Consider the following 14274-nt stretch of genomic DNA (forward strand, 5'->3'; position numbering starts at 1 on the left):
TGCTCCACTACACTGGCCATCTGTATCCTTCCCTCCACCAGCAACTTTTCTTAACTGTGCATGTAGGAGTTATCCGTACAATACATTCTCCACTCCTATAATTACCCTGGTCTCAACCTATGGTAACATGCTATCGCCACACCCTCTGGCCAACAGCCCCTGCCCCCTTCATCCTATCATTCTCCCACCCTGTTTATTTGCAGCCCTCTGCCAATGCATAAGCCCATCTTCCCTCACTCCTCTCCTTTTTTGCTCCCTTTTCCCCCCACCTCTCTGCCCAACAACCTCCAGGCTGTGTACATTTTGGTAGTGCAGGCCCTGCACACTCTACCAGACAGCATTTGTGTGTCTCCGCACCCATATACTACTGCCATTCTCTTCTCCACCTCTTCCAGGTTGCTATTTGGATCTCACGTGACACGGAATTCCGGCTCGAGATGCTGGAGTTGGCAATAATGTGTGCATGAGTTGTACTTGCTTTTGTGTGTGTGTGTGTGTGTGTGTGTGTGTGTGTGTGTGTGTGTGTGTGTGTGTGTTTTTTACTGACAAGGGCTGTGGCCAAAAGCTTAGTGTGAGTGTTTTTTATTTATGCATGTCTGAAACTTGACATGTCTTCTTTACAGTAAGTAGCAATCTGTTTCTTTCTACATTATTTTACAATATTAGTGTGGCATTTACTAGCTTAGCACCTGGTGGATCCAAACCCTTGAGAGACTTGGTTGCCCCCATGAGGCTTGGGTTCCTGGTATTTTACCAATAGCACCTCACTTCCCACACTCCCCCCATCCCCACTTGTCAGGCTGGAGCACAGAGTTATAAATACAGAATCAAATAGAGTTAAAGCAGAAATAGGTCTAATACCAAAAAATTCTTTCTTACAGACTAAATAGTCTGATAATAAATATAGATGTTTTCTGCAAATTTTGATTCTGCAAAGTTGTAATTACAATTGAGAACAGATAAAAGTTCCGTGCATTGATTTTGTATGCAGAATGACTCAGAAGAGTTATTTTTACAAACTAAAACATGTAAAACGTCTTTCCAGTGGGCTCTGGTATTTTCAGGGGTCTGAAATTCAGTGCAGTCTTTCAAAGATTCGTTACTTGTGGACCAAATCATATGGGTTGGTGATCCTCCTTACTAGCTTTCATGTAGAGTGGAATCTGACACAAGAAAACATTTGTCCTTCGTAGCTTCCCCAAAACCAGGAGCTGTATTTTTGTTCTTAAAAATGCAACATTAATACCAAATGTTTCACTCTGTGGGAGTCTGTAGTTCATTGCCACATTGATTTTGTTACATGAAAATGTATTCCCTTCATAACTGAGATTCATTCCATATCTAGTGTGTACTATGTCTAGTGTGCAGGTTTCTGCTCAGTTCACCTACCTTTAATACATCATAATTTGTGTGCTGGAAGCATAGTTTCCTAATTTCTGTTTGTATTTCTAATTTTTTTATTTACACAAGAGTTGTGAATTAAAACAAGCCTGGATGGCATCATAATGACTATAGCATTTCTACATTCATTAATTTTTAAAAAGGTTCTGTAGAGATCTCAGACAAGCATCTCACTCATTCTTTGCTATGTCATTCATATGCATAATACAGACTATGAAATCATTTTGTTATAGCATGAACTTTTGGGATTTTACAACAGGGACATTTTTCATAACTGCGTCGGGGTTGACAATGCTAATATCTTGAAGCTCTTTATCAATATCTTGCAGAATGTTTGATAGTTTTCTGCTGTGCCTGCCTGCTAGGAAAAGAGTGCCACTCTTTTTGCTTCCTGATTTCTACTTTATATTTCGATACACATTCATATCCACATCACTGAAACTTTTATAAAGTTCAGTATTGTCTGTACAGGAATTATTATTGTCAGTTGAAGATGGGACATTGACACTTTTTTTTCTACAACAGAGATATGTTTTGCGTAGTATAATGGACACTTAGGTCTTGATTTTAATGCCATGATGTATTAAAATGATAGTCAGCTTCGTAATTCTTGATATAATGTGGATATACCAGTATAACTCTGAAGCATAGTGACAGCTGTGTGCCATTGGTGTGTATCCAACCTAAATAGCAAGAAGTATGAGCAACAGTACATGGAAAGAATTTTAAAAAAAGTAAATGCTTGTAACAATGACTACTGACTGGCTTTAATTATAATTGGTTATATAATTATGCACATAAAAGTTAATAAGCAGATGCTACCAGTGCATGTGATTTTATATCTGTTAAACTTAATTCTTGTATGTGAATTGGAAGCTAAACCTGAATAAAAATACCTGTTAATTACATGTGTAAGCAGTTGAAAAGCCTAAAATCGTTCAGTTATTTTCATTGCAAATTGAGGTCTTAGATTGCGTTAACTACTACTTAGATGTACATTATACCATGTACAGTATAAGAGTAGACAAAATACAGGGTGTGTAAAAAAGAATGACCCGATCTCAAAACTCCATATTTATTGGTAAAAATGTACTACAGGAATGGGATGAATTGTAAAATATACACAAAATCTTAAAGTTTTAGCTATGCTGTTACAAATACTCTGTGTCCACCAGAAGCAGCACGAACAACATCTAGATGATAAGCTAAATTTATCGTAAGCTTTATATAATGCATCTGCTTGTACATAAGTTATGGCAGCTGTTATTCTGTTCTTCACTTCTTTTATGTTACAAGGTAAAGGAGAGGTGACAACACATTCCTTCACGTATTCCCTAAGAACAAATTGCATGGGCTTTATCTCTGCCTATCTTGTAAACCAAGAAAGCAGGGCAGTGTCTTGTGGTCTCGTGCATCCTATCCAGTGTCAAGGCAGTGTGTCATTGAGAAACTGAAATATGTTGTTGTGCTAGTGTGGTGGATCTTCATCCTGTTGGAAAATGAAGTCATCGGAGTCCTCCTGAAATTGAGGAAAAAGCCAGTTCCACAGCATTTGAAGATAGCCCAACACTGGATAGGGCACACGAGACCCTGAGACACTGCCCTTCATTCTTGGCCTCCCAGATCACCAGACCTGACCACATGAAATGTTTTCTTGTGAGGGTGTGCGAAGGAAAGTGTATTCATCTCCCCTTTACATCGTAACATAGAAGAAGTAACAAACAGAATAACAGCTGCCATAACTTCTGTAAAAGCAGATAAATTATGTAAAGTTTGACGAATTTAGTTATCGTTTAGATGTTGTTTGTGATACTGCTGGTGGGCACACAGTGCTTTTGCATTTTCATAGCAAAAACTTATTAAATTTTGTGAGTATTTTGCAATTTGTCCATGATAGTAATATGTTTTTATCAATAAAGATGGAGTTTTGAAATCAGATCAGTCTTTTTGAAACACTCTGTCCAAAGCCAAGTGTAGATGCTGTGGAGGGTGACACTGTATTAGTTTCCTTGAGCCTGTCAGCAAAATAAAAATGCAGTATATGCAGAAAAAGGGAAGATAGGATGGAAAGTAGTTGTTTAAGGGATAGAGCCATGTTGGGTTGTTCTATTGTGTTACATTTTCTACCTTGTACGGGAGTGTTAAGAAAATGAACAGTGCAAATGGCTAGGAAAACCAGTGTGTGAAAATATGGAGTGGAATAAATAAATGAACTCAGTGGTAGGTATAGCAAATGGCCAGGTTCAATCTGCTGGTAGGATATAGGGAAGCTGTGGCCCACACACAAAAGAAGGCTGCTTAAAAAACATCTTTATACCCTATATTGAGAACAGAACATGTAAATTTTGATTACTATATTTTCATCTGTTGTCCATGTTTTTCCTTGCAGTAATAAAACATTTGTTGGTTTTGTGTTTATTAGTTTTCTGTGCAGTTGCTTTATTTATTAAAGCTGATGTCTTTTCTGTATTGCTGGAAACCCATTGATACTTCTTACTTTTAATTGTGACTTATCTTTTAGTGGGTATAACTATATGAAAGTGTTGTTGCTCTACTTTAGATTTTATTTTTATTTATTTGATTGCAGTTCTGTTCTCTTAAGCTGGCAGGTTATCTGAAGGCATATCTGATGTTGCCTTGTAATACTATTTTGGCACAGGTTATTTCATATTATGGGATGCTAGAAGGGATTATTTACTCTCTCAACTGGGAGTTTAATAGGAGAAACTGAAGGGCACAATTTGCATATTCTCTTTACAGCCACATAAAAAACCAAAATCCTAACTAAAACTATAACTGCAGTTCAAAACTGTCATATGAGATTGTTTGAAGTATTCAATAAGCATCAGTGTTGCAGTAACCACTGAAACGTTAGTTTTATCTCTTACTCTCCATTCACTATTGTGTCTTCTACACATCTGCCTATTGTTCATAATTTTGCTTTCATTATTCTATCATTAGTAAAAATCAGTCTCATTAATGCCTTTTTGTTGTGTTGCAGCATGCTGATGCTCACAATTACAGAGTAATGACTATTAAACATGGTGCTACATCCACTGATGGACGAGTTAGTCATAATGACTCAAAAGAGATGCAGGTAATTTCTCATTGTGACTGAAAAAATTGTTTTATGTCATTGAACAAGACTAGCTATAATTCCTCTTTAACAGTACTGCTGTGATGGGTCAGGACCAAAATATAATTGTGCACGTCTCACCAGCTGAGTAAATTTATGCACTGTACTGACCCACACATACAACATTGCACATTAAAAGATCTACCTATGGAAACTGCCCAGTTGTGAACAGAAATGTGTTGTAACAATTTCTGCAAAATAGTTGACTTGAATGAGAGGGTATAGCTTGGTAATTCACATTTGATACACACTGTAAAACATTAAAATTGAGAAAAAAGATGTATTAAGAGAACAGTGTCATAAAACATTGTATTGGAACAATACATATCCAGACATATAAAGTAGAAAATTAGAAAAAATTTACAGATTTATGTAACTACTTTTTCCTGGTTGGTTTTTAAAGGGTTGGCTGGGGGTTTAGGAAGAAGAGGAAGTGAGCTCCAGCTCCCTTACTTAGTGTTACTGGTGAGAAGTAAAATGCACAGAAGTAACATATGCTTAGAAGCTACATATAATTAAAGTTGAAGTTGTTTTGTGAAGTAAGGGATGTAATTACTGGTGAGTAAATTTGTCATCAACCAGAAGGTTAATTTGAACACTACAGTGCTTTACTAGGCTTTGTCCTGTTGTAGGTGTTGATACACACCTCTAAACTTTGATCTAATTTAGGCAGCTCATTACAGAGTGATCTACGGTTTAACATGGACTCCAAACTGTGGTGCAATTCAGCATTTTTCAAATTAAATCACTCCCAGAGGTTAAAAGAAGTGATAAATGCCAGATAAAAGACCTAGGACTGACAGTGGATCGAACCCCATACCTCTGAATCTGTAGTCTGGCTTTTAACAACTGAGCTGCTGAGCCTTTCCAATCATAAATAACGGTTGATTGGTTAGTTAGTCACATGTTGCATACATCATTTGAATGATTTTTTTTTATCAAAATGATATGGAATGTGTCAGTTTGTGGAAAATGTGTACATGATTACCGTTAACATTAACAAACACATTATTTTTTATTTCTACTCATGCAACTACACTTCAGCAATGCATGAGGCATGAGATATATCATAGCACCATTGTTCCTTGTATCTACTATTAATTTTATTTTTTCAAGGGAACTATTATTTAAGGTAAGGAATACATAGCACCTCAACAAGTGCCAGACTACAGGTTTAAAAGTTTGGGAGTTTGATACCTTGTCAGCTGTAGGATTTTCATCTGTTGCTCATACTTTTTTCACATCCAGCAGTGAGTTAATGGCTAGGAGTCCATGTTAAACTATATGTTAGCCTGTACCTAGAAAAGTCAGTTCAAAGATTAGAATAAAGTAACTGCACCAACTACACCAGATATAAATTTGGATGGTGGCATAAATTCTGAAAGGCAATGAAATTGACCAAAGTTAAAAACATTATTGATTTCACAGAGATGCAGGATAGGTTTTACCTTCAGGAGGCACAAAAATAAAATCAATACTCCAAGCTTTCAGGGCTGAAAACATTAAGGGAAACTGGATTTATGAAGAAAATAAGTATGTGTGTGTTGGTTTATCGTGTTGAAAGTAAATTACTCATAGGAATTACTTGTCTCTGGTTTCCACTTGAAATTAAAAAAGAACATTAAAGTTTATTTAAAAATTTCAGTTTTTTGTGCAAAAATAATGATAAGAGCTATCCACTGAAGTGGAGTAACCAACGAATACATGAGGATTCTAACTGGAATTTTTAAATGTTCCTGTTTCATCTTTTTTTAGGTTTTTCTTTTACTTGGTAAAAATCAGAAAAAGTCTTTTTGCAGAGAGCTCATAAACGTTTATGAAATTATAAACCTGATGCAGTATCCAAAGTTGCTTTTGAGGGATTTAGTGTGATGAATTAAACAGTCTTAACACATGTGTCATCTAATCATTGGATAGAACAGTTTGTGATTGGGAAGAGTGGGCAGCCAGAAGTGGGTACAAAAAAAGCTGCAGAACCTGATCCCATCAACATGTCCAAAGAAAAGAACAGGAAACTACATAACAACACATAACTGCATCTTTCCTGCAGGAAGACCTATTTGTGAGCAAAGTTTGTGATTTGCTGTTTCTTGTAATCCACAAACTGATCAAATGTGTTTCATAAACAAGATTAAACATTTTTATTTTCCAGAACTCTGCCCCTCCATCTTAGTCGGAGAAAGGAATAGTAAAATATACTCCCTGACGGGTCAAAACTTTTTGACTGAATGGAACAAAAACCCAAATCCTTGCCTTTTGCAGGCAATCATCTTGCTGAATGATTTATCCTGGCATAACTCTTGACTCACCTTCACAGCTTTACCTTTGTTGCCTGTTCTGAAAAGTAATTTCATTTTGGGAAAATACATGTTAAAATTGACCTAGTGTTTAGGCTTCTTTCTGAAAGTTTATAACTGTTATGTTTATGTCTTCATAAAAAGGTCCTGTGTTTTCATTTTCTCAAATACATAGAAACAAATTGGGCTCTTTAATTATAATAGTACTCTGTTTTTGTGTGATTGGTTCCAGTCTTTGTGAGAACTGATTGAGCTCTAGAGTAGCATTATCGACAAGGGTGCACAAACATGAACATGAACATGCACATGCATTTGCGTGTGTGTGTGTGTGTGTGTGTGTGTGTGTGTGTGTGTGTCAGATAGACTATTGATCAGTGAATACTAAAATGTGTGCTGCTGATCATTTCACAGAAAATATTTTATTTTGCACAAAGAAACCTCTAGTAGTGGTTTACACCAATGGCTACTAACATGGAGGTACATGGTGAACATCTCAGATTTTTCTGTGGTGCCAAGGTCTAAACTGTAAACTGTGACAGGTGAGAGGTACGCCAATATGTTACAGAATCACATCATCCCCAGCCTGGCTGATAAACACCTGCTGGAACACATGATGTTTATGCAGGATGGCGCTCTACCCCATATTGCTAGACACATGAAATATCTCTGGCATGCGTCGTTTGGTGATGATTGTGTGCTCAGCCGCCACTTTCGTCATGCTTGGCCTCCCAGGTCCCCAGACCTCAGTCCATGCGATTATTGGCTTTGGGGTTTCCTGAAGTTGCAAGTGTATTGTGATCGACCGATATCTCTAGGGATGCTGAAAAACAACATCTGACGCCAATGCCCCACCATAACTCCGGACATGCTTTACAGTGCTGTTCACAACATTATTCCTCGACTTTAGCTATTGTTGAGGAATAATGGTGGACATATTGAGCATTTTCTGTAAAGAACATCATCTTTGCTTTGTCTTACTTTGTTATGCTAATTATTGCTATTCTGATCAGATGAAGCGCCATCTGTCGGACATTTTTTGAACTTTTGTATTTTTTTGGTTCTAATAAAACCTCATGTCATTCCAAGCATGTGTGTCAATTTGTACCTCTCAATCTACATTATTCCGTGATTTATTCAGTTCTCAAATTTATAATGACTTTTTGATCACTCGGTGTATTGAAAGGGGTTGGGGGGCATACGAGAGAGAGAGAGAGAGAGAGAGAGAGAGAGAGAGAGAGAGAGAGAGAGAGATTTATGCTCTGATATTGAGTACTGTATATTTGTGGTGGTATAGTGTAGTGATCTTTGTGGCAGAAATAGGATAATTTCACAGAAATGGATAAGAGTTTGACAGCAAAAAATGATTTAAAAAATGCAAGGAACATAATGTGACTCCATGAAACTTCTTGTGTTGGTTATATTCCCCCGACAGTACTGAAGCTAATAGCGTTTTGAAACAACATTCAAAATGCATTGTAATATGTTTCTTCATCTACTTCTGCATGTACCTACATCTACCCTTTGTGAACCACTGTGAAGTGCGTAGCACAGGGTACATCCCACTGTACCTGTTGTTAGGGCTTTCCCTGTTCCATTCACATATGGAGTGTGGGAAAAATGTTTGCTTAAATGCCACTGTGCATGCTGTAATTAACATAATCTGGTCCTCACAATCCCTGTGGGAGCAGTATGCAGTGGGCTGTAATATATTCCTAGAGTTACCATTTATAACCAGTTCTTGAAAATTTGTTAGCAGGCTTTCTCAGGATAGTTTACGTCTATCTTAATAAACTGAAGTCTGCTACCTGCTTAACCCGCAACTGAGCCTATATGATAGATCACTTAATGTTCCTACTGAGTGTCACAGCCAAGTATTTATTTGAGTTTACAGATTGTAGCTGTGACTCAATAATGTTATATTCATGCGATACTATGTTTTTTTCATTTTTTCATTTTTGAACATTTAAAACGAGCTGTCATCATTACACTACTTTGTAAACATATCAAGGTCTGACTGAATATTTGTGCAGCTTCATCCAGACTACTTCAGTATAGATAAATGCATTATCTATGAAAAGCGTGAGGGTATAATTAATATTGTCTGCGAGGTCATTAATGGTACTCCTGAAGTCATTTCTACATCTGTTGATGACTTTCCATCCAAGATAACATACTGTGTTGTCCTTACAAAGAAATCCTCAATCCAGTCATATATTTTACCTGATACCCCATATGATTGTACTTTCAATAATAAGCATGTGATACTGAGTCAAATGCTTTTTGGGAATCGAGAAATATTGCATATATGTGACTACCTTGATCGATGGCTTTCAGGATGTCATGTGAGAAATGTGCAAATTGGGGTCCACATGATGTATGTTTTTGAAATCCCTACTGGTTGGTATGGAGGAGGTCGTCCTGTTTAAGAGACCTCATTATATTTGAGCTCAGAATTTGTTCTAAGATTCTACAACAAATGAATGTCAAGGATATTGGATGGTAGTTTTTGGACCACTTCTGTTGTCCTCCTTGTAGACAAGTGTGACTGATGCTTTCTTCCAACTACTGGGCACAAATTTTTAGTTGAGGGAGCTATTATAGATTATAGTAACAGGGGCTAAATCAGCCATGAATTGGCCCTGGGACTTTGTTCAATTTTAAAGATTTCAGCTGTTTGCCAACACCACTGACAGTAATACATACTTCACTCATCTTTTCAGTGTTACGAGAATTAAGTTGGGGCAATACTCTGGATTTTACTTTGTAAAGGAACATTTATAAAATTGTGTTTTTGCTTTTGCTTTGCTATTCTTAATCTCAGTTCATCTCATCTGTGAGTGAATGGACACTTAATTTTGAAGTCACTAACAGTCTTTACACATGACCAGAATTTCTTTTGGTTTTGTAAAAGATCTTCTGACATTATTCTGCTACAGTAGTCATTGTAGGCTTCACACATTGATCCCTTGCCGTCCAAACGTGTTTCATTCAGCATCTCTTTGTAGTGCTATATTTTGTCTTGTACCCATTACATAGTAGTCTCTGTCTCTTTAGAAGTTCCTTTACAATGACTGATTACCATGGAGGATCTCTCCTGCTATACACTGCCCTGCCAGGTACATATCTATCCAGTGCATGGTCAACTATTCTCTTAAACTTGAGCCATAGTTCCTCTACGTGATCGTATCCTGAGCTAAAAGTTTCATGTTTCTCATTGAAGTATCACACTATTGTTTCTCTGTCTAGTTTGCTGAACATTCAAATCTTTCTTCTTGTTCTAATTGGCCTTTGTACTTTATTATTCATTGTTGCCATAACTGCATGTTACCAGTTTCATGTGAACTTCCTCAAAGGTAGGGTTTGAAATATCTGTTCCACATAGTTTTCGGAGAAGAGATTTAGATATGGTGCATAGCGGAGGGTACCCTGTACTGCTATTAGTCATTTCCTTTCCTGTTCCACTCGCAAATAGAGAGAGGGAAAAACGACTGTCTCTATTCCTCTGTATGAGCCCTAATTTCGTGTATCTTATTTTCATGGTCCTTATTCGCAATGGATGTTGGCAGCAGTAGAATCGTTTGGCAGGCAGCTTCAGATGCCGGTTCTCTAAATTTTCTCATTAGCGGTGTGTTTTTTTTTTTTTTTTTTTTTTTTTTTTTTTAAAAAAAAAGTCGCCTTCCCTCCAGAGATTCCTATTTGAGTTCCCGAAGCATCTCTGTAACACTTACATGTTGTTTGAGCTTACCGGTAACAAGTCTAGCTGCCCGCCTCTGAATTGCTTCGATGTCTTCTTTTAACCCAAGCTGGTATGGATCCCAAACACTCGAGAGCAGTGCTCAAGAATAGATCGCACCAGCATCTTATATGTGGTCTCCTTTACGGATGAACAACTCTTTCCTAAAATCCTCCCAGTAAACTGAAGTTGACCATTCACCTTCCCTACCACAGTTCTCACATGCTTGTTCCACCCCACGTCGCTTTGCAATGTTACGCCCAGATATTTAAATGGCTTTACTGTGTCAAGTGGAACACTAGTAATACTATGTCCGAACATTACAGGTTTGATATTCCTACTCATCCACATTAACTTACATTTTTCCACATTTAGGGCTAACTGCCACCAACTGGAAATTTTGTCAAGTCATCTTGTATATTCCTACAGCCACTCAACACATTACTGTACACCATAGAATCATCAGTAAACAACCACAGATTTCTGTCCGCCAAATCATTTATGTATATAGAGAACAGAAGCAGTCTTATCACACTTCCTTGGGCCATTCCTGATGATACCCTTGTCTCTGATGAACACTCACTGTCAAGGACAACATACTGGGTTCCGTTATTTAAGAAGTCTTTGAGGTGCTCAGATATATGTGAACTTATTCCAAATGCCTGTACCTTCATTAACAACCAGCAGTGGGACACCGTGTCAAATACTCTCCACAAATCTAGAAATATGGAATCTGCTAGACAGTTTTCTATAAACAGTCTTGAGCAGCTAGCTCAGCAGTCCACACACAGTGGAAATACCTTAGACTTTGTAGCTACAAATAGGCTGGAACTTATTGACAATGTCAGTACAGAAATAGGACTGGTGATCATGATGTCATTATAGCAGCAATCATTAGAAAAGTTAACAAATCAGTCAAGAAGGCTAGGAGAGTGTTCCTGCTAGACAGAGCAGATAAGCAGTTACTAACATCTCACTTCATGAACTGGCATCACTTAGTTCTAGTAAGACGGGTGTAGAGGAATTAAGGGCAACAGGCAGACTACATGTTTCTAGATTTGTGAAAAGCATTTGACACGGTGCCCCACAGCAGACTGCCAACAAAGGTACGATAATATAGAATAGGATCCCACATAAGTGCATGGCTTGAAGACTTGTAAGTAATGGAAACCAGTACATTGACATCGACGGCGAGTGTTAATCAGAGACAAGTGTAACATCAGGAGTGCCCAAAGGAAGTTTGACAGGACTGCTATCATTTTCTATATCCATTAATGATATGGCGAACAGGGTGGACAGCAATCTGCAGTGTTTGCTGATGATGCTGTTGTGTATAGGAACGTGCCATCATTGAGTGACAGTAAAAAGATACAAGATATCTTAAATAACGTTGTGTTGGTGTGATGAATGACAGCTTGCTCTAAATGTAGAAAAAGTCAGTTAATACAAATAGTAGGAAAAACAATCCTGTAATGTTTGAATACAGCATTATTAGTGTCCTGATTGACACAGTCCTGTCGATTAAATATGTAGGTATAACATCACAAAGCAATATGAAATGGAATGTGAATGTTAGGATGGTTATAGGGAAAGTGAATGGTCGATTACAGTATATTTGGTGAATTTTAGGAAGGTGTGACTCATCTGCAAAGGAGACCACGTATAGAACACCCGTATGACCCATTCTTGAGTACTGCTAGAGTGTTTGTGATTCCTACCAGCTCGGATTAAAGTAAGGCACTGAAGCAGTTTACAGGTGTGCTGCTAGATTTGTTACCTGTAGATTCAATCATCTTGCAAGTATTACAGAGATCCATCAAGAACTCAGATGGCAATCCTTGGAGGGAAGACAATGTTCTATTCAGGGAACACTGTTGAGGCAATTAGAGAACTAGCATTTAAAGCTGACTGCAGAATGATTCTGCTGCTGCCAACATATATTTCGCTTAAGGACCATGAAGATAAGAGAAATTATGGCTTTTATGGAGGCATATAGACAGTCATTTTTCCCTTCGCTATTTGTGAGTGGAACAGAAAAGGAAATTAATGGTACAGGGAACCCTTTATCACACACTGTATGGTGACACGGAGTGTCTGTCTGGGTGTAGATGTAGACATACATGTAGATCCAATAGTTTGCAGTATAACATGTGAGAAAAGGGCAAGTGGAGTTTTGCAAAAGTGATGCTTCCTAAAACCTTGCTGATTTGTGGGCAGAAACTTCTCCGTCTCTAGGAAATATAATTATGATATTCCAAGTGAAAATATATTCCAGAATTCTGCAGCGAACTGATATTAATCCATTATTTGGCTGGTCCATTCTTTCACCCTTCTTATGTACAAGAGTCACCTGAGCTTTTTCCAGTCACTTTATACTTTATTCGAGGTGTGAAATTTGTGATAAATGCAAGCTAAGTAAGGGCCCAGTGCCGTGGAGTACTCTTTGTAAAACCTGATTGGGATGCCATCTGGACATGGCACTTCTCCAGAGCACGATGTACAGCCTGTAATTATGTTTTGAGATTGCTGTTAAAAGCTTACACAAAGCAATAAATGTGTTGCTAGTTCAATGAGCTTATAATTTCTGCATGTTTTATAGGTAAAAATCAGTTTACCAGCTGGTCTTGGGCTGAGCCTCGTATCACAGCATACACCAGCAGAAGAGTTACTGTATTTGACACTTAAAGAAATAGACTTGAAGGTATTATGGTCAGACCAAGAAACATCAATGTATTTACGTGTACGTGATGTACAGTGTGACAATCAGTTGGTGGAAGCACAGTGTGCTGTGCCGCTCTATGTGACTCAGTCTCGATCAAACCATGGAGAAACATCAAGCGGAAATTTTGCTTTGGAGATTATGATTGAACAACAAGCAAGTTCTAGTACTAATGCTGAAATATATAAGGTAATTCACTATATTCCTATTACAAGTATTGCAGTGGTTTCACTTAATTTTGAATACTATCAGCAAGAATCTCTTGCCTGTTACAGAAAGTAGTTCTTTGTTTTATTTTTATTATTATTATTATTATTATTTAATGACACAGGTTCTCAGTATGTTAAGCTTCTGTTATGTGATTGCTCTCCTCCTTCCCCTCCTCCTTGTAAAACTTCTGCAAAACCATTTTCCTGAAATTGTACGACTTAACATTTTAAATCAATGTAAAAAAGCAGTGCCCATCATCTAAGGAAAAAATTTTGGTAAGTCTGCTAAAAATACTCACAAACATCCACTTAATTTCAGGCCTAATGCAGCATATATTGTTACTGGAAAAAAAAGATGAAGGGTAGAGGGCATGGGGAAGGGGAAAAAGGAGATGGAGGTCACTGACAGCATAGTTTAATGAATGTACAACTCCAGCAGATCTAATTATTCAGCCAAAGAGTATCTGCCTGCATCTGGTATATGTTAGTAGAAATATTGGCACGATAAGTGGGCTAAAATAATAAAGTGTCAATTTCATCAACACTGCCACTGCTAATAATGAATTATGTTGCTGTCACTAAAAATAATAGAAACAACAATAACTAAACAAACTGAGAGAACAGAACTATCACAAATATTGTGAGTAGCTTACAGTGTGAACTAATTCCTTTCATACAGTTCATTTATAAATTTGTTCATCAAAGATGCGTTGGTTATACGGAATCCGATCTTTTGTTTCATCACAGTTTTGAGTGGATTTTATTTCAGGTATGTATGG

General features: G+C 37.4%; 1 protein-coding gene across 1 annotated transcript in view; it reads left to right on the forward strand.

Moving 5' to 3' along the window:
* Positions 1 to 14274, forward strand: part of LOC124787832 (vacuolar protein sorting-associated protein 13D) — a 557316-nt gene that overhangs the window by 481950 nt on the left and 61092 nt on the right. The window contains exons 57-58 of the mRNA XM_047254770.1: positions 4403 to 4498; positions 13167 to 13475. Coding sequence (XP_047110726.1) covers positions 4403 to 4498; positions 13167 to 13475 — 405 coding nt within the window. The remainder of the gene's footprint in view (positions 1 to 4402; positions 4499 to 13166; positions 13476 to 14274) is intronic.

Source organism: Schistocerca piceifrons, chromosome 3, assembly GCF_021461385.2.
Source record: "Schistocerca piceifrons isolate TAMUIC-IGC-003096 chromosome 3, iqSchPice1.1, whole genome shotgun sequence".
NCBI lineage: Eukaryota > Metazoa > Arthropoda > Insecta > Orthoptera > Acrididae > Schistocerca > Schistocerca piceifrons.